Source organism: Apis cerana, linkage group LG15, assembly GCF_029169275.1.
Source record: "Apis cerana isolate GH-2021 linkage group LG15, AcerK_1.0, whole genome shotgun sequence".
Taxonomy (NCBI): domain Eukaryota; kingdom Metazoa; phylum Arthropoda; class Insecta; order Hymenoptera; family Apidae; genus Apis; species Apis cerana.
Genome location: NC_083866.1, coordinates 3,455,370 through 3,475,930, shown reverse-complemented (window position 1 = coordinate 3,475,930; position 20,561 = coordinate 3,455,370). Strand labels below are relative to the sequence as shown.

The 20,561-nt window shown below is 40.7% G+C and overlaps 1 protein-coding gene across 6 annotated transcripts in view; it reads left to right on the top strand.

The window, feature by feature from the left end:
* The window catches only part of LOC107997938 (homeotic protein empty spiracles-like), an 86,477-nt gene that overhangs the window by 41,227 nt on the left and 24,689 nt on the right, over positions 1 to 20,561 (top strand). For 4 of the 6 annotated variants that reach the window (XR_009832824.1, XR_009832823.1, XM_062085599.1 and 1 more), the window contains exon 3: positions 14,104 to 14,248. Coding sequence is in view for 3 of the 6 variants with exons in the window: in XM_062085599.1 (XP_061941583.1) it covers positions 14,104 to 14,248 (145 nt within the window). In the remaining 3 variants the exon portion in view is untranslated. Of the gene's footprint in view, positions 1 to 1,372; positions 4,615 to 10,471; positions 10,641 to 14,103; positions 14,249 to 20,561 lie in introns of those variants that run through there. The other 2 variants (XR_009832825.1, XM_062085598.1) reach the window with 2 other exon arrangements.

Here is a 20,561-nt window from a genome sequence, read left to right as displayed (position 1 = left end):
CTTACGGCGGCTCGATTTACACCCGGTTTAACCTGGCTATCCCTCCACCACTCCCCCTCCCCCAGTCATCGTCGCTTCATCGACGACGCTGCTGCTTTGCCGGGGGTGTAGCGGTTCGTAAAAATCGTATAAAAGATGTTGCGAACAATGCTTGGACGATTTATGCGCGGATTCTTTTCCCCTCGAATATATATATATATATGTATAATTTTTTCTGAGAAATCTTCTTAGAAATTTGAGAATTGAGAAAATTGGGAAAAAAGGGGTTAAGATTTATTCTGCAATTTTAAGTTTGAGATAAGTAAAGGGACGAGAGAGCGACGGGGAGATGGAGCTAGCTCATTTGCTTTCATAGGGTGAATAATTGGGTGGTAAAATTGGAATTTTGAGACGGTCTTTCATATTTAATTGGAAACTTGAATTTTGAAGGAAAGGTATCCGTCTAAATGGTCAATTAAGAAAAAAAAAATTCCCAAACACGGGCCAAAGCCGTTTCGTTCCTCGCTTCCCCTATTTTCGCCCCAAATTCCACTCTAAACTGCATCATCGTGACAATTTCCATTTGCAAGCCGTATCGTTGGGCGATCTCCACGCACAATCGTTGGATCCTCGACGAGGGGTTAATCCGGGTCTTGTCAAAACCACGCTGGATCGTATGTTAGACAAACATATCCCCTCCTCCGCCCTTTCCCCCTCTCTTTCGATCGTCGACAATGCTCGATTTCACGCGTAGATAATTCGAAAATGGGGAGCCCTTTCAACCCTTCCATCCGAAGCAGGAAGCAGGAACAGGACAATGTGTATCTAACGTAGTCGATTCGGGGACAATGCACGGGATCCCTTTTTCTCTTTTCCCCCTTGGCGAAAGGGGTTCCGCGTCAACGACACGGCCCATTGTAACCGGATACACCCCGTTAAGGGGTGGCTCCTTGATACACCGGGGTGGATTATAACTAGTTGCCACTTAATTTGCCGAGGCTGTGGGGTCGCACAACCCCTGCCAATGTTGGAATTGGATTGGCCGGATCGATTATTCACGCTTTGGACGTGATTTGCTCGCTTCGAATAATTTTTGTCTTATTTCCTCTCTCTTTTCTCTTTTTTTCTGCTCTCCGCGTTTTCGAGAGAAAAATAAATTTGTCGTAAATCTCATCGTAATTCTGTGTTTCGTAACTCGTTTCCAAAATCGTTTCGTCGATATCACGGTTAATTTTCGAAAGATGGAATTCCAAGTGGAAAAGCCAGTGGAATGTTAGGGACACTCGAGCAATTTTACTTTGACACTCGGCGTTGTTGTTCGATTGTTAAATTTGTTTTGTAATTCGTAAAACTGCAATCGAACTGAGGGAAAACCGATTTCTGATCGTTGCAGGTGAAGGTATGGTTCCAGAACCGACGGACGAAGCACAAGCGGATGCAACAAGAGGAGGAGGCGAAAGCGCAGCAGCAGTCTGGGGGCGGTGGAGGCGGAGGTGGCGGCGGCGGTGGAGGGGGCGGGAACACGAACAACAATTCCAACAATAAGAACACCCATCACGTGAGCAAATGGCAACAGGAGACCGGAGATTATCACCACGAGGAGGAGGAGGAAGAGGAGCACATCGATCCGGAGGCGGAGGAGTGTTCTAGCGGCTCGGAGGCGTAGCTAGACGTTCTCTGCCTGGACTAAGGTGCCAGGAATTGCGTCTGACCGACGATGAACGATTGCTCGAATTTGTGGCAACCGTGGTTCGATCATGATCGACACAAGAAGCCGCGTAAGACCCGTAAGGAGAGAAAAGAAAGAACCTTTTGGACTTTGTACTGTGCGATAATGGAATTGCCCGTGTAAAAGTTTGGAATTGCGGGGGTGTGAAACTAAGGAACGCGATGTATCTGGGAGAAGATAGACTAGTATTAACTAACGAGGCAAAATCGAGAATTTTTTTTGGAAGGATCGCGATTTGGAATTGCCGGAGAATTTCCTTTTTTCTTTTTTTTAACGTGAACATCCAAAGAACGTCGCAGTGAAGTGTAGAGAGTTTTCGAATTCGAAAAGATCGGGGATACGAACGAAAAAAGGAAAAAATAAAAGAACTTCGACCGGAGTTGGCGAACGATAGTGCGAGTGAATGCGAAATCTCGAAAATTATCGATGGAAATCGAGAAATTTCCTGCCGATCGACCAGAAATTGTATAAAAAAAAAAAAATTGTCGACAGTGAGATCGCGCGTGTGTCACAATCTTAGGAAGTGAGTGTTGCACGACTGCTCGAACAGTTCGACAGAGACTTCTGGAATTGTCGAAATTCCAAAAACACGCATCGAGGGAAGATGGAACGGAACGAAAGCGACGGACAGAAGAGGCTAAGTGTGACGGAAGAAAGAACCGGAAGCAGCGACAATCCAAAGGAATTGTCGAGGAATTGCGCGAGTTTCCAAAGATCCGCAACAACGAACGAGCTCAAGATAAACGGCTCGTCGATCGTTCGATCGAGGAGTTGCCGATTTTTCTCCATCCCGATCGGCAATTCCACTAGCCGACGACGACGTAAGACTGCGTTGGCATCCCTGCGTTGGCAAGACTGACATAGCTCACTCGTGTTCGAAGAAAAAAAGGAGGGGGGGGGGGAAGAAGAAGAGAAAAAAAACGTGACCAGACTTTCCAGACGATCGGAGGAGGAATCGCGCAAAGTTTCCAAGTTTCGTGCGCGGAAGCTGGATTAATGGAGGCATTGTTTCCCCTTAGAGTCGAGGCCAAATGGACCGGTTTCCGGCGGAAGCTCGAGCAACGTAGCCCGTTGAAACGTTTCGAAGAAACTCGATCGATCTTTCGAACTTTTTCCAACCATTTCTCGACGAATGGAATTGCGCTACTCTCGGCGATATCTAATTTCTCCCGGTGTTTTTCTTTTACCATAGTTCCTCGATCGATTCGAAGAGAAACGCGAGAGAATGTTCCTTGGGAATATATTTCGAGGATATTCCTCTCAGGAATATTTCTAATGGAAAACGGATCGAACGGATCAGCCGGGTTTCCAATCCTCCTCTAATGGTTATTAATATATCGCGTTCACGCGCGTTCTTGCCATAAAAATTTCCGATGGCGGAGCACAACCTGCTCGTGTACATATAAATAAATAAATAAATAAATAAATAAATAAATAAATAAATATCGAGAAGAATCGTAGACTGTGATCCGTGGCGGATCAGGCGTCTTGCGTTTCGTTGTTGAAAGGATCGAAACGGAAGGACGTGGTATTTGCGTATGCGTGTTGCGTGTATGTGAGCGAGTGTGCGCGCGTGTATCTGTAATGTAAATAATTCGAGAAGCGCGTTTGATCGCTTTTGGAGGAAGTCGAGGATCGTGATGATTACGTAGAGAGGATTATGCGGAGAGAAAGGAATAAGAGGAATACGAGTGCTTGTTGATGATGCGTGGACACGCGATTGGCGCGACCTACGCACACTGAAATATGGATACGCGTTTCAATTTCTACGTTTCGTGAAATCGATTAGTTTTCAAATAAACCCAACACTCGGTAATCGAGACGAAAGAAAGAAAAGAAAGAAATCGTATTGGATGGAAATTTTCACTGACATCGCACGATACAATAGATCGAATCGAAGATTATCAACAAACTTTATTCTGCCTATTTTTCTCGTCTCTCGAGAAATCAATCTAAACGATGCATCGCAAACGAATTCATAAAACTTAGAAATCGATCTTCGCGCAATTTCAGTGTGCGCGGACCGCTGACGAAGCGAGCGATGAAGAAGAGAGAAAGGAAAAAAAACAAAAAGAAAAAAAAAAGAAAGGAAAACATGAGAGTGCCAAACTTCGTAAACCCCCTTCTTCCCCCCCCCCCTCTTTTTAGAAATCGAAGAAGAAGAAGAAGAAGAAGAAGAAGAAGAGGAGAAAAACTTGTAAAACTCTTGTACTTGCGAATTGTATTCAACTCGTCGTTGTCCCACGAGCGACCAGTATTTCCCCCTCCCCCCCTCTCCCTCCTCCCCCTGTATTGAAATCGATGTATGACGATGTACTGATGAATTTAAATTATTAATTATCGATTATAGTTCGCGCGACGGGGCGAGCGTGACGCCCCCCCACCCCCACCCCTCCTCCGAGAAACGATCGTTCCCGAGAAATCATCGTTTTCTTCTTTCCTTTTCTTCTCTCTCTCTCTCTCTCTTTCTCTCTCTCTTTTTTTTTCTTTTTTCATTCGTACTCGAACTCCCTACCCGCGCACTCCCTAATCCCCCCGGGATCGAGCGTATCGATCGGGATCGTTGGTTCGTTCGATCGCCCGGGGGTGAACAGAGGCCGATTCGAATCGCCATTGGGAGCGCAAACACACACATACACACACATGCACACACATGTACACACGTTTGGATGGATCTGGTGTGATTCCTCGGTGAACGATCGGGCCCCACGCCCGACCGGTCCCGGTGTTCTTTTGTAAATAATGTTGTACATAAGAAGAATTGTGATTTTACTCGACGTGCAAAAAAAAATAAAAAATAAAAAATAAAAAAAGGCGTAGGATTGTACGGTAATACGGATGATTCAGTTCGTGTTCTAAAAACGAAATATAGCGAAAAATAAATTATATCATCTCTTCACGACAAATTGTGTGCGTTTCATTTTATGACCAGACAGCCTTTGTTATGTTCGTACGCGATGGTTTTCTTAAACGTTTATTTATTCATTTCTTTCTCTCTCTCTCTCTCTCTCTCTCTCAAAAATTTTGGAAAGAAACGACGATTTATCGCCTTCCCCCAACATCCTCCTCCAAAATTTCAATAATTCAAGGAGGAGGTACGGGGAAAGAGAGAGAGAGACAAATCGTTCGTTTCCACGGAAGCGTCGATCCTTGTCGATGATTGCTTTATAATCGTTCGGGAGAAGGAGTAATTACTCGAGTTGGCCCTCAATTAAGCAACCGAAACAACGGATATGCAAAGGCAGGAACAGTTTCGTGAACTTGCTCTAACCTGCACTTATCGGTTGATAATGGCGGCCATGCCTTAACCTCGCTGGACCCCTTTTTTTTCGTTGGAATTTTTCCACCGATAATTGATTCACTGTTAAAGGTTTGTAGAGAGAATGTAAATTTTTGTTCTCCCCTTTGCTGGCAGTTTTTGCCATCTTCGAAAGGAAGCTGTTACAAACATTCATTCTCTTATTCTCTTTTCAAATAATCCTCTTCCAATTATAACATGCTCATCAATTCCTACATTTTTACGTATCAAAATTTACCACCACGTAATTTTAAACCGATCTTTAATTCCAATATTATTACAGTTCCATTAAATAAACCCCGGCAAACCGACCACCGCTTGTGATATTTCCATCGTCGAATTCCAATTTCTCTTGTTCCAAAAGAAAAAAAAAAAAAATCCCTCGAATTAACGACATCCATTCCCTGTTATCCATTTACCATCCATTAAATGAAACACGCTTAATCGCCCACGGGCGATGTGTGCTCGCGAGACTCAATCAGAGTGGCTAAACGCGAAATTAGCACCGGATATTAATCGTTCCACCGATTGAGAATTACCCCTTAGCAGAAAGGTGGTGGGAGGTTAACACGGGCGATAATGAACCAAACGCTAATTGGAGCGTTGACGAAGGGTCGATAATTAAGGGAGAGGGGAGGGAAGAACGTCGATAGCCAATTAATAGATCTCGTAGTTCATCGTCTATCGGTCTGTCGACAGCTCGTAAGTCTGTTTTTCGTAAGACGTCGTCCTTTAATCGATCGATTATTATTCGGTGATCCTTTTCTTTGTCTTCTCTTCCTTTTTCTCTCCTAGTAATTTATATTTCTCGCTACGGTTGGAAGGAAATTTGAGTTTGAGGAAGTGTTGCACGAAGTTTGGGAACGATTGTCGAGATTAGAATTTTTGGTTTGATGGTGTTTGGAGGACGGTTGGGGATGATCGATTTTAAGGTGATACCTTTGCAAAAAATAATTCCCTTCTGCTCGTTTTGAAGATATCGTTATTAATTAATATTTAGTTGGTAAATTTTTCCACGTATTAAAGTATGTTTCCTTCTATAATAACGAAGTATCGAGGATTTTATTAAAAATGATAATATTCCTCGGAATGTATTTGCATAACGATCGTCAATTTATCATTTACCTAATTGCTTTCAACAAACACTAATAAATTAATCAGAAACGAGAAAAGTAATTAAAAAAAAGGAACAAGAAAAAAATATCCACGTATAAAAGAACGATCCATTGAATTATTTATGAACAAAAGAGAATACATGAATGCATGAACAATTATTCATGAATTAGAGAAATAATTACCTGGTACATAGAAACCACTTAACTAAATTAAGTCACTCTTATATTCAAGAAAACTTCAATTAACATCCTCATTCAAAGATCAATCTCATTCAAAGTCCATAGTCATTTATTCTCTCGAGATATATCGCATCTTATCTTAATTAAATGTTAATTAAATATCTGTAGCCTATTAATCATTTTTTTAATTATCAATTTTCATTACTTGAAAATCATATTACGACAAGTGAGAGATTATCACAATTGCTATAAAAAAAAAAGAAAAAAAAGGAAAAAAGAGAGAGAAAAAAAAAGGAAAGAACAGTATCTACTTTGCTTTTACCAAAGATATATTATATAAATATTATAATCAAAATTGAAAATAAATTACACTCCGTCTCATAATCATCAGCTAAAGCTCATTAAGCCTCTATACGCCGCGTATAAATAAATTTTTGCATTTACCATTTCAAAGATTAATTTCAACAAAATTCTTTTTAAAGAAAATTAATTTACATCACAAATTATCGTAACTATATTATTCAAACTTAAAATCCAATCCTATTATATCCTTATTAACCAAACCGTCCTTACCGCCTCCAATTATCACCAAATTACAATCAAATAATCATCATCATCATCATCATCATCATCATCATCATCATCCGAAAAGTAACCTGACTGCCTTCAACTCGAATCAGAACACTTGGCTGGCGCGACAACGCCATCTCTCTCTCTCTCCCTCGACAACAACACCTCGACTCCGACATCCACGACTTCGATATCGGAAAAAGACGAGGAACACCGTAGAAGAAAAAGGACGGAGAGAGCGGGGCGGAGGGGAGGGGAGGGAGAACGGGTGCGTGGTGGGGGTCGTGGAGGGCCGCAAGTTGAGAACTGCTAATTATGTAAATTGCCGGTGTTGCAAATTACCCTCACAGAGTTTGCGTTCATTCTGCACACAATCCACACGGTCCCTGCACACCTCGCACGGAATCCATCCACTCGGATACTGTTACTTCCTTCGAGAAGGAGAGCCGGACGATGAAGAAGAGGAGGAGGAGGAGGAGGAAGAAGAAACAACAATGAAAAAAAATATAAAAGCCAGTCATCTCACAGAAGTAGGTACTCGCTGTGAAAATTTATCCATTTTAAAATTAAACGCTATTAACCAATATATATATATATAAAACAAAGCGAATCTTTCATAATAAACTTTTTATTTTCTACCGATTCAAATATTCGATGTTAACATGAGACAACATTTCGAAATTGTATCATTATTACCAACTCTTTCATTTCTTTCATCTTTCTGTGAACAAACGTTTCTCATTCATCCGTGATTTAGTGACTCGAAAAAGGAAATGGAAGAGTGCAATTTCAAGTGGAGAGAAAAATCATAGAAAAAAGAATCCTTCCGTCCCTCCTTCCAAGCTAAACAAACCTAAAAATCCCAGAGGAATCCTATCCCTCCATCCATCACTTATCGTTAGATCCTCCGCAACACCCAATCATCGGGGCCCACGGGGATCGAACGCCCGATCCATCGGCGAATCGGTGTACCGGCCGATTCTCTCACGGCCGAGCCAGTGTCATCGCGGCAATGAAAATATCCATCAGGGTTTGCTTTTCATGCGGCTAAACATTGTACATGTGGCTAGTGGCGCGTCGTTGAGTACCGGTTATGAGGGACGGCCACAAGGGATACCGAGAGGATCTCGAGGATCTCCTCCTCTTCTTCCTTTTCTTCTTCTTCTTCTTCCTCTTCTTCTTCTTCTTTATTTTATTCTTCTTACACGGCCAGTTTCAGAAGAGCGTGTCCGCGATATTTGGTGGGCTGAGAACGCACATAGATGTGTCAATGGCAAATTATCAGAGTGTTATAGATATTATTATTAGTAATAAAAAAAATAGTTGATTTTAGCTTCACAAAAATATTATCGTTGATTGCATTGGTAATCCAATTTAGATTTTTAATCCAATTTGTGCGTCTTTTTACAAATTGATAATTGAAAATTACGAATAAGATTTTATACGAATGAATAAATCCTTCCAATCGACTGCATATATCGAATCGCAATGACAGAGAGAGATAAGCAAACTAAAACAAACTTTATAAAATTATATAGACGTATTAAAATATAGATAGATGGATAACATTGGGTACATAATTTCCACGTTAGGTGGCGTAATAGATAGTTGAACTGGAAGATTGATCATTCTCATAAACCTTACCCGATTTTAAGACGATATCGAGCCAATGCTCGGTCGAAGTTAATCGATCGGTACGATCGACGAAGCTAATAAAATTCCTCGATCCCATTGGATCGATATATATATATAGTATGACGTATCATTAGCTTTATTTTGGAAACTCGTTGAAAGTGAGGGAGAACAGAAGCCGTGGAAACCGGTTAGGATCGCGGGGCAATTATGGAACTCATCGATATGATTGAGTGGAACACCGTATCATTAGCTTCGTTTCACGGTGTAGAATCTTCCTTGGAAGAATCGTAGAAACTCTAGAAATTGTGGCGGTGATATTTGGTATTTTGCAAGCAAGTATTCTTTCGAATTCTAGGGTTATTTCTATTTTTTTTTCAGAAAGATTGCATCTACCCTTTTTAAAACTACGTTTATCTCGAATTTGATAATTTTTTCACTCGACTTTTATAAATCGCAACTAGATACCTTCAAATTGACTTTTAAAAGATTTATCTACATTTCTTGAATTTCTTACAATCTCTAAAATATATTTTAAAAAAATATCTTTTCTTTTTTTAGAAATATTCATTCCAAAAGTCTCGATCCCCTCCAACCGCACACAATCCTCGGTGAAAAATCGCGTGTCTTCCATATTACCACAGGGCCCATTAATTGTATCGCTTCTTCGGTTCCTTGCTCTTCTAATTACAGGACTCAGATTCGTGCACCACCTGAAAACATCACGTAAGGCTCCGTTTCACGGGAGAAAAGCGAAAGAAAGAGAGATTCGATTGGATTATACAATTTCTACGCACATCTTTGCACTCTGTTCATTATTATTAACGTCCATTTACCATTTTTAGGAAGAAAGAGAAAGACCATTCTTCTAAAAACAACCCCCCAATCCCAAATCTCGTTCCTAAATCAGATTTCGAATCAGATCGATCGAAATAACATTTTCATAAATTAATTAATCAATCAGCGTATAAAAATTTGAAATATCTAAAAGAAAGAAAAGAAAATCTATAAATGGCGCGAAGAATGAATCCTCGAACGAATCTTTCGCCCGTTCGAAATCCACGCCCGATAAAAGTGGGCCCGTGCACACGAACAAATCGTTTAATCCGAGTCGGGGTCCCGATCGAGGTAATGACGGCCATAAACTGCAGCCACGGAAGGGTGCACGAAACGAGGCGGAGGAGCGAATGAGAGCGAGAGAGAGAGAGGAGGCGAAGGATTCTGGGCCCGAGCGGAATTAGGCCTGACAGGCGAAATGGGCCTCGTGGTCCCGGGCCACGTATACCTGACTCCTCTTTTCCTCTTCTCCTCCTTCTCTCCTTCTCTCCTTCTCTCTCTCTCTTTCTCTCTCTCTCTCTCTCTCTGCTCCTCTCCTTCTCCAGCCCGTCGCAACGGTCGGTTCGTGTCCCTCCGCGCGCCGTTTCTCTTTCTCTTGTTTTCTCGGACGGACGTGCAACTCGGATGCCACAAGTCTGCGATCCCAGATGGAGGATCCGGTTCCAGGAATCGAGCGTGTAAAACATCGGTTAAAGGCGTGCTTTCCGACCGGGAATCGATGGGAAAACAATGGGCCGACAGCTCCTAAAGTGTCTGACAAATGTTCCGCGCGTGTTGCCCATCCGGGGCCTCGAACCTCGCGGATTCTTTTTTTTATTTTTTTTCTTTTCTTTAACTTGCGAAAAATTTGGGTGGCGTTCGAGGATATACGTGGACGATAGTCAAGCGTGGTGACTTTTTTCCTTTTTTTTTTCGAAAGGTGGAAGAGGCTTTGGAAAGAGGTTAAGGAGTCGAGTGGATGATATAAAATTGTGGAAAAATGTTATCCGGGAGTATTTTTGGCTCGATGGTGTTCCTTTCAAGGGTATTACGAACTTTTGAGTGACGTGAAATCCTTAAATTTTATTTAATCTAGTTTGATTTTTGAATTTTAGAAATCGTTTCAAATTTCTTCGTGATGCAAAATTCCAGCGTTGGAAAACTTTCATCATCCGCGATTATTGGCGTTTCCAATAAGTCCAAGCGTCCACGAGTCGGGATGTTTGCATTTGAATAACACGCTGGCCGACACGAGCTTTTTCCACGAATGTGTGCCACGAGATAAATGGACGATCGGGACGTGGACCACCGAGCAGACCAGGTAAGCACGATCGTAAAGTCGAAATTAAAGCTGGAAATTAAACGAACACGGTCGATTCATCGATCGAAGAATCGACTTTCCTCTTTTGAATCGTAAAACGTGAGAAGAGGAGGGAAATCCCAATTAAGCTTAATTCTTCGAGTTGCAAAATCAGATTCTGACAAAATTTTTGCAAACTAAATGAAATGGAAACGTATATAATTTTTATAAATTCTTCATATGCAACTTTTAACAAAAATTTTGTTGCTCAACGAACAACTTTTTTTTCAATTTTCCAATTTAACAAATTTACCTTTCTACGTTACGTCACACGATTCAACCAAAAAATAAACAAGACATAGACATAAATCTCTCGAGCACGAGTTAATTCATATTTTGGATTATTATATCTCTAATACCTTATCTAATTGTCCGCAATTGGCAATTAAAAAAATTAAAAAATCTGAGAGATTTATCGGACGAAATTTAAAAAGGAAGGAGATTAATCACACGAGAAGTTAGAAACGGAAGCCGAGACTTTTCCATTCCCGGAAGCCGACAGCGTATCAAGGGTCAAGCGATCCGCTTCGAATCGAGACACAAATCGGGTGTGGAATGGCGGGTCTTTCACGGTAGGCTGAGCAACATCGAGGAAGACGTTGCCCGCGATATGATTAGAGGCGAGAAGTTGCGGCAAGATCGATAGCGGGACGTTAACAGCGTGGAAATCGCGGAGGCCTGCTATTTTCCATCGTGCTTCCTGCATCGAAGCGCTACCACAGCTTTCCGCTCATTGGCGCCTGTTGCTCAATGATATCGATATCGAGTCGAGATTTATCGACCTTGGTCCTTTTTTCCCCTCTTCTTCTTCTTCTTCTTCTCCTTTTTTTAATGATTTGTGAAACTCGCAACGGTTAGAGATTATATTCGCTCGTTTGTTGATTAATAGGTATTATTTTCGTACGAGAAAACTGTTATTTCGAAAACTGAAACTTTGTTTAGCAGCAGAACGCTCCTCCTTCCTTTTTCTTCTTTCTCCCAACTCGAAGAATCTTGATGTTGGACATTATTCACTCACTTTTGATCGATATTATTTATTTTAAAAACTATTTATTTATACGCGAAATTTATACGTGCGCTTTTCTACGCGCATCAACAGCAAGCAACAGAAATCGATCGACTCTACTCGTTATTGATGTTGCTAGTCGATATTGATTGATATTATTTCTGCATAAAAATTATTTTTACTCTCATTTTATTTCAATCAATTTTGACGAAAATATTATTATTCGACCGATAGAAGAAATTTTACAGAATAATAATATCTTCCTCGCCGTAAGAATCCAGAATTCCTCCTTTCTCCATTCCACCAATCCGCCGTTCCAAAATCGTTCGAAAATCTGGTCTCACAGTCAGTCAGTTCAACAAACTTTCAGCAAACATACCCATTCTCTCTCTCTCTCTTCCTCTCTCTCCCTGTCCTTCTCTCCTTGTACCCTCGAGCTCCGGCCATCCGGAGGGATCGAAGTCACCGGGGAACACAAATTCGCGTGTCCCATCTAATACCATAAATCTGTCATCCGGCGGCGGGGGAACAAGCTCGTTTGACTCGCGTTGCTTTGTCGGTGTGGAACGCGGCGGAATTCGCAATTTAGGCTCGTCGCCGGTCCGCGCGTGTAAGAATCAGTCCAATCGAGGGGATCTCCGTGGAGGCGCAACGGTCCAACCCGCGAGAAAGAGATAATTCTTTAAAGGGGTTCCCCGGTTGTGTGCCTGGTACACTGCTCCTCCTCCTCCTCCCCCTCCTTTCTCTGTCTTTCGTTCACTTACCTCTTTGCTCCCTTCCCCCTAGCAGTGGCCACAAGGTGTTCCACGGTCTGAACGTGGAACTGTCCGACCTTCTGCCCCACACCCTTCTCTTTCCCTCGAATACACCCCCGACAATATTGTAAACAAAATGGTACCAGTATTTCATTGGTAACCCGACACCCCCTTCGTTGAACCCACACGCATCGCCTTCTGCCGCCTCCTCGTTTTCCTCTTCCACTTTTTCTCCTCCTCTCGTGCCTTGTTCCTTTTCTATATACTCGTTTTTTGACCGACTTGTTTGGCTTGAGATTTTGCCTTTTCGACGATTTTCGAGGGTTGGCATATGTATCGCGGTGTTTAGAAACAAGAGATTATCGTATATGTATGTATATATATAAATGGAAATTGTTATATTTGTATATTTTCTTATTCGTTTAATTCTTCTCTTAAATATATTAATTTCGATTTATTTCATTGTATTTAAACGTTGAAAAAATACGAATACGAAGATATAGTATTTTTATAGTGGAAAAGTAACTTTACATTTTTTCCGTCTCCTATTTCGCGTAATTTCGATTGAGAATTTTAACGAGGCAGCTACAAAGTGTTTACAATGCTTTGGAAAAAATTTAGGAATCCAGGTGCAATTATAAACCGATATCAAGAAATTGTAGATAATAAGGAATTAGTTTCAAATGTTTCTATATACGGTTGCCAGAAATCGGGCGTGTTTCGTTTCGGTGTAGAACTAGTTTGGAATAATCATTCAGATCCAAGATCTCCGTGAAATTTCACTCTGATCAAAGAAACTAGTTTTCTAAGAATTCAAACGCGATCGCGGAAACTCGATAGTAAGAATTCCCTACTGCTACTCTAATCTTAACAATCAACCTCGCAAACAGTCGAACAACGCTCTCTGTACTTTTTACCAATAATGAACTAGCTTTTTCCGCGGGGAAAAGAAACTGGCTCCATCTGTAATGTACCATTCCAACCTCTAAGTACGCTCGACCAAATAAAACTCATACGTCGCTTCGATCGCAAGACGTCAATTAACCGTACTTTCGCCGTGGATCCTATCACCTAGTGTTACACGCAAAAACGAGAATTGTAAAATCCACGTCGAATACAATCTCCACGGTTCACAGGTAAATCGTTCGGCAAGTATGATTACCCGGTTACGGCAAAAAAGCTCGAGCAGAAATCGCATTAACAAGCTCTTAATAGCGGCCGCGATCGCCATCGGAACAATCAGACCGTTTCTTCGACTCCGTGTTATTTTCCTTTAAGAAACCATTCCTTCTCGAAGTAAAAAAGGAACGATACGAAAATATCGTGGAACGTTGTTCCTGCAGGAACAACGTTAGCGTACGATAGACCGGTAGAAATGCAAATTCGAGGGAAATCGAGGCTGGAAGAGGTTAGCTTGGCAAACATATAGTTATGTTGGCCCAGGTTATGATAGGTTCGCGTGGCTGGGCCACATTAGACAGATCCACGGATCGAGATCTCGAATTGTAGAAATTCCGATTCTCGACAGAGAGATGATACTCGGTTATTAGGCGTGTAACGCTCTTCCAAGTCTTTTCCTTCGCTTTCTATACGATCATCCGGCACGGACTTCTCTTGTATTACACGATTCGTCTTACGTATACCGGGTCTGGATCGTTTTCAGATTGTAATTCCACGGATTCGATTCTACCAGTCGAGAAGAGGAATCGTAAGAGGAGAGAAAATTACGGGACATCTTTCTTTCCGGATTCGCGACTGGGACAGGGAGCATTTAAGAGAGTTGGTGGAATTCTTCGGATCGTGTTTCGGTAAGTGTTTATAAATCATTTGAAATTGAATAGCGTAGTGTAGAAGATTTTCATGACAATTTAGAGAGTGTTTTTATAGTGTAGTATTATTTCTACGATTCGATTTGGTGGAAATTCAATTGGAAATTAGGTTATGTAGACTTTTTGTTACGAAAGAACATATCGTATAATGTATATATTTGAAATTATATAACATAAAATTTTGATTTTACTTTAATATGTAATATATAATAATATATAAATATAAAAACACGGTTTGACAAAATTTATGTAACAAACTTTCAAATCGTTTGAAATCGTTTCTCTAAAATCGTAATTTTTATTCTTTCTTTTTAAACTTGTAGAGAATTGATACGAGGTAATTAATTTAGAATTAATTTTCAAATTCATCTTAATCTCGATCTATCTAACCTAAATCTAATCCGCTTAAATCTAATCTCCTTTGAGAAAAGTATTATTTATCTTTCGAATCAACATCTTCCCTTTCATCGTGATTTCCATAATTTGTAATAATTTCTCTAAACTCCCTCCCTTCGAACGAAGGTGTGTAACTTTTTTATCTTTATTCTATTCATCGAACGAACAATTGCGGAAGGAATTTCACGAGTTTCTTCAACGGGCGAACTCGACTTTCGTTCGATTGTATATCATAACACCGGTTTTCGTGGTCGACTCTCGAATCGAATGCCATAAAAATGCATACACCGGGCTACATTGAGCGAACGACATCGCAGCTGATGGACTTTATATTGACGTAAATTTACACGAAGTTCGACTTCTGTTTGGTTGCGCTTCTTTTATAGGGATAATATAAAGATAGTATTGGGTTTGATATAGGGATTGTCGCAAGAAGCATAGCTAATTACGGTATAAAAAAATATATATTTTAATTAAATGGCACTTATTTATCGCAATATAGAGAGATTTATTGAACTTTTTAATTTTCATTTTAGCTTTCTGTTAATTCGAACGTTCCCTCGAGCCATCTTTGACCCAATTGCGAAATAAATATGGGATCATTATCGATATATTTATTAATTTTTCGTTTCAATTTTACGTTCTGAAAATTATATTTTATGAAAATATAATAATAATAACAGATAATAACGAAGAGGGATATTTTTAATGTTTCACGAAAAAAATTTGTATAATAACGATTATTTTGAATATGTTTTTTTATTCTAAAATTATTCGAGAATTGTTAAGTTACACAAAGTTTTTTATCTCATTGCTATATGCTTGATTGTTTTAAATTTGTAGAAGAATTTTCTACTAGAATGTTTGAAAGATTTAAACGAATATCTCTATATTTTATAAATTGTAAATGAGAATTATGCACTGTATCAGCGTGTTCAATAAAATTCCTTTGCCAGCTAGTAGAGTGATCATCGATTTCCACATTCCAACGTTAAACTTCTTTGGATTCCACACGAACCGATTCCACTTGTACGCGCATACTTGCCTCCGGTTCGTTCTTTCGAAAAATTCTCACTATGTTTACATAAAATGTAAAATTAATTATTATCTCGTAAGATAATCTTAATAACGATGTAAATTGAGTAAAGACTATTTAGAGATTAGTTTTATATTTCTTTATTTGATTAGTGACAACAAGATAGTTGGAAAATTGAGAAAGAATTTTTAATATTAATTTCAGCCAAATTTTTAAAAAGATAACGATTCTCCATATTTTCTATATAATAAAATATAGATGTTTTAATGATAGATCTGTCCGATTCGAATATCTCGGGAAAAAAGGATACATGGAAAAATGGATTATCGCTTTACTTTCCCCGACGTCTCTATTACTCGAAAAGCGAGGGCAGGTTAATTTCCCCCTTCTCGTGGCGAAGAAGGGAGAGGAAAGGAGCAAGAGGTTATTAGAAGGGCTTATCACGATCAACTTTCTCGCAATTAACGCTCACGAATAGAATCGGTGGACTTCTCTCTCCCTTAGTGACTTCTGGCCGGATACTAAACTACCCGTGCGTCCGATCGATCGATAATGAACACGTGGAAGTATTCGACCCGGGGTACGTGACCGTGCATACACACGCATCTTCGTACTTTCTTCCATATGGAATGCATCTATACTCACGAATGCGTTATAATCATCCGCGACGACATTGTAATATCGTCCTAACCGCGAATAGACGCGTGGTAAGAAGTATTACTCGACGTGACTTCCTCGTTGATCGTTGATCGATGGACGGATCGATCGATCATCGACGAAGGTGAATGCGAATAGGAGAGGATTATTGATACTTTCTACGCTGGCATCGATTATTCCTTCGTCCGTGATTCATCCTTGTTTTTTCCTTTTTTTTTCCCCGTATTCGAGGATTTTATCATTCGATTAATTAATTGATTTTAATCGGATAGAATTTTTAATGATGTTAAACGTAACCTTCGTACTGAGATATTAATCGATCAAGCGATTAATGTAAAATGCTCAAGTCGAGATCGTCCCGATTACTTGTTTAAGAAAAATACCCCAGAAATCATCGTGAGAATCTTTCCTACACCTTCAATTCGTTCCTTTCGCCGAAACAAACCGAGGTCAAAAAAAAAAAAGGAAAGAAAATAAAGGACAAAGCAGCACCTTTTCCTCCATCTCGCGATAATAATATCCCGATGGAAACGATGGAACGCGGTGTGGTGTTCCGCGATCCCCTCATCAAGCCGAGCGGTGCCCTCGAATCAACGGGTGTCCCGTAAAAATGCCGCCTGCATTCGGCTCGTTAAATCGGATGCGCATAGAGAGGCGCAATTTCTAACCGACGTGCGCGCCGCACGCCATCTGAGGGCAGCCGGTCGCGAGGGAGATCGGCCGATTTTGCGCGAACGACCGTGATAACGTTCCGCTCAGTTGGAAATGGAAAACGGGAACGGAGGGCGAGGGGAGGGGAGGATCAGGGAGGAAGGTGCAATCAGCTTAATGAATAGTCGCCACGCGTAATTACGGTTGCCTTCGAGCCGCATCGAGATCCTCACGAAGCTTGAAATGAGTGGGGAGGGGGGACAGGGAGGTAGATTCGACGGATTCTTCGACCGGGTTATCTTGATCACCTTAGGTTTCGTTCGTTTGTTTTTTTGATGTTTTTGTCGGAATCGTGGAAATAGACGCGTGTGACTCGCGCTGGTATTGGTATTGGTGCGGATCAAGTTTCGCTGCTCCTATTTTTTGTTGACTATTTTGGTAAATAATAATAAGCGAAGTATTATATTTCATCGGTTCCATTTTCTAAATATTCCATCGCATTTGTCACAAGTGATATTTATATTTTACTTTTTCCAAAGGGACTTATGGTTATCTTGTAACATCTAGACTTTTTCGGTGTTTAGAGTTAAGAGAGAATCTTGAGTACGTTAAATTTCAATATCTACGTATAATTATAATGCTTCGATTTTATATATCGATTTTACATATTTACATGTCACAATCAGACCCGTAAAATAATTTATTACATTTTTATCCAACAACAATCTCTCGAATTAATTCTCAAATATCATCTTACGTTCTTGTCGCTCCCCACGCTATCTAGTTACATTTTTCGACACCCCCGACCGTATAAGCCGCGATTATTTCGAGGAGAAGAAATTTCAGGACGAGACGCGTCGTACAGCGGAAAGACACGCAACGTTAACGCGCGTGTACTCGCGAGCCACTGGCTGGATAACTCTCTTATTGCCCTGTAAATCGTAATGTTACACCGGCAATTTAATAAGCCGGCCGCGTTCACTTATCCCCACGCTGACGAACGTTGGCTCACATAATAATGTTAATGGTAGCGAGTATATCTTCTAGGACAGCTCGAGGGAGCCGGCTAAAGTGCTTTTACAAGTGTGTGTGTATGTGTGTATGTGTGTGTGCACGAGTGTGTAAATAGCATGAGAACGAGTAGGTGAGCAGTTGGAGGACTGTTGATCGGATGTAATTTGATTTTAGTTCGGATCCTCGTGATTCGTGAAAAGCTACATTTTTTTTTGTCCTTGCTCCTCTTTGCCTCTCACGATCCCTTTTCACAATAGGCAAATAAATCTCTTTCTTTCCCCCTTCCTCCTCGAGAATAAATTTTTCCCATAAAAAATATCAAGGCTCGCGTCTTCCTTACCTCTGCATTTAGATCCCTGTATATTCCTAGCTAGCTCGAAATAAAATATCGACGATTTGCAAAATGGAATGTACAATTATCGGACAGGAGAGACGTGGAATTTTCTCCCCGCGAAGAGATCCGCGAATAAACACTCGGCGCTCGAAGAGGGGAGAGGGAGGAGGAAGGGAGGAGGGGAGAAAAAGGGAGAAAGGGAAAAAACGTAAGGAGGATCGAGGCGGAGGGGCCCCGGAGGTTGCAGTGACTGCGAGCAGCTCGTCTAAAAGGAGTCCTAGGCGGGTTATCGGTCGGTAGAGGCCGAACAACATAGCAATTATCAGCCATTCCTCGCAAATAGCTGATGGTTAGTGATAATTATCTGCCGAGAACGCCACGCCATTGGGGCAACATCGCGTATGAACGATCTATATACCGGGTGCCTAGAGCGAAACCGCCGCCTCCTCCTCCTCCTCCTCCTCCACCTCCTCCACCTCCTCCTCCGCGCCAAGTTCTATCCTTTACTCCGTTTTTCGCCCCTCTGCATTCTCTGCCCCTCTCGAAATTGACAGTAACGTCACGATAATTCCTGTTCTTTGCCCACGAAGAAAAATATTACGCCCCATGAAACTCTCCGTATACCGTAGTAAATGCGATCATTTCGATCGTATATTTTTGCATAATTGTCGATCAGGTAGCGAAATTTAAGGCTTAATATTTTTTTTCTTTTTTTTCTTTTGTGAAAATTTATCTTCGCTTTTTACACGTTGTCTAACATAGATACGCGTCCAGATGGATATTTGGGTATTTTTTTGAAAAGATGTGTATCAGAATTTGATCGTAACGACGATAGCGTGTTAACATGTCGAGAAGGATGGAATAATTTTCTGGGTTTAAACAATAGAAAAATTAGACGGGGCGAAAATTGTAGAAAAGAGGTTTTTTAATTCGGATTTATTATTAGAAAATACGTTCCGGTCTAATAAAATGGTAGAGAATAGAACAAACGAAGAGTTTTGAGGGATGGTATTACATTGTGAACTTTAATATACCGGCAATTTAGCAGACATTGCGGGTAAAAGTGCGAACTGGCTCGCTCCGTGGAGCGCTTAGAACTTTATTATAACCTTTAAATAGATGTAATCTCGAAGTCATTACTGTTTACCTCTCAGGTATAGCAATCAGTGTTCGAATATAATCACGTCGAAGCGTGCAATTTGCGAGGCTGGATGTTTACCGTGTTCCAGGCGTTTGCATTATACGATTTACTTTCTTATTTTGCAATATTCGCCATGGTTGCCGATTGAATGAAACTTATGATATCGAATTAAACCACGAAATCTACGATCCATTACTCTGTCAAGATTCCATTATCATAAATTTACCACTCTCGTAAATTATAGATAATCCAATTAATAAAAACTTAAAGTCCCTAAGAAAAATTTATTATATTGATTCTCTATCATTATTTCTCTATCCAACCTCAAATACAAAAGCATCATTTAATAAACCGTTCCCGCGTAAATTTCACAAATTGCATAATTAATCTTAGAAATATCCGATTTCCATTTTTAAAAATTAATCTTTCCTTTCGTTGATTCGATTCGAACAGTGCCAAGAGAATTGACATTGAGAATGAGAATAATTGTTCACAAATGATTCCAAACAATTATCCCTGAAGAAAGAGAAGGGACTGCAGAAGACTTTGCAGCTGAATCTCTGAAGTGATCCCCGCTCTTGGAGGCGAGGTAAAAATGCAAAATGGTCAGATAAGGGGGGGAGGGCAGGTTCGCTCGAGGAGGGTCCCAGGGTAAACCGGGACAGCCGGTCGTTGCCACGGCAAATAAGCTCGACGAATACGATCGAGCAACAGTGTGTTAAGTACTGGCATTAGGGTAATAAGCGTGCAAAGAGAGCGCCGTCGGCCTATCGGCGTCTAAGCCAGCCTGCACAGAAGTAGGTGCGCGCCTCCACCCACCAAGATCCTCTTCCTCGTTCGGCCTTGTTACGCGAGATCGACCATCTCGTATCCAGTAATCCTACGCTTCGTGAACAAACTGAACGTGCAGGGAAACGATCGATCCTTCTTTTTCTTTTTTTCTTTCTTTCTTTTTGGTAAATAGCGGTTGCACGCTAGGATAGTATTGTTTATATACATATACATATATATATATATATATATATATATAGAGAGAAACTTTATCTTAAAGATAAATAAATCT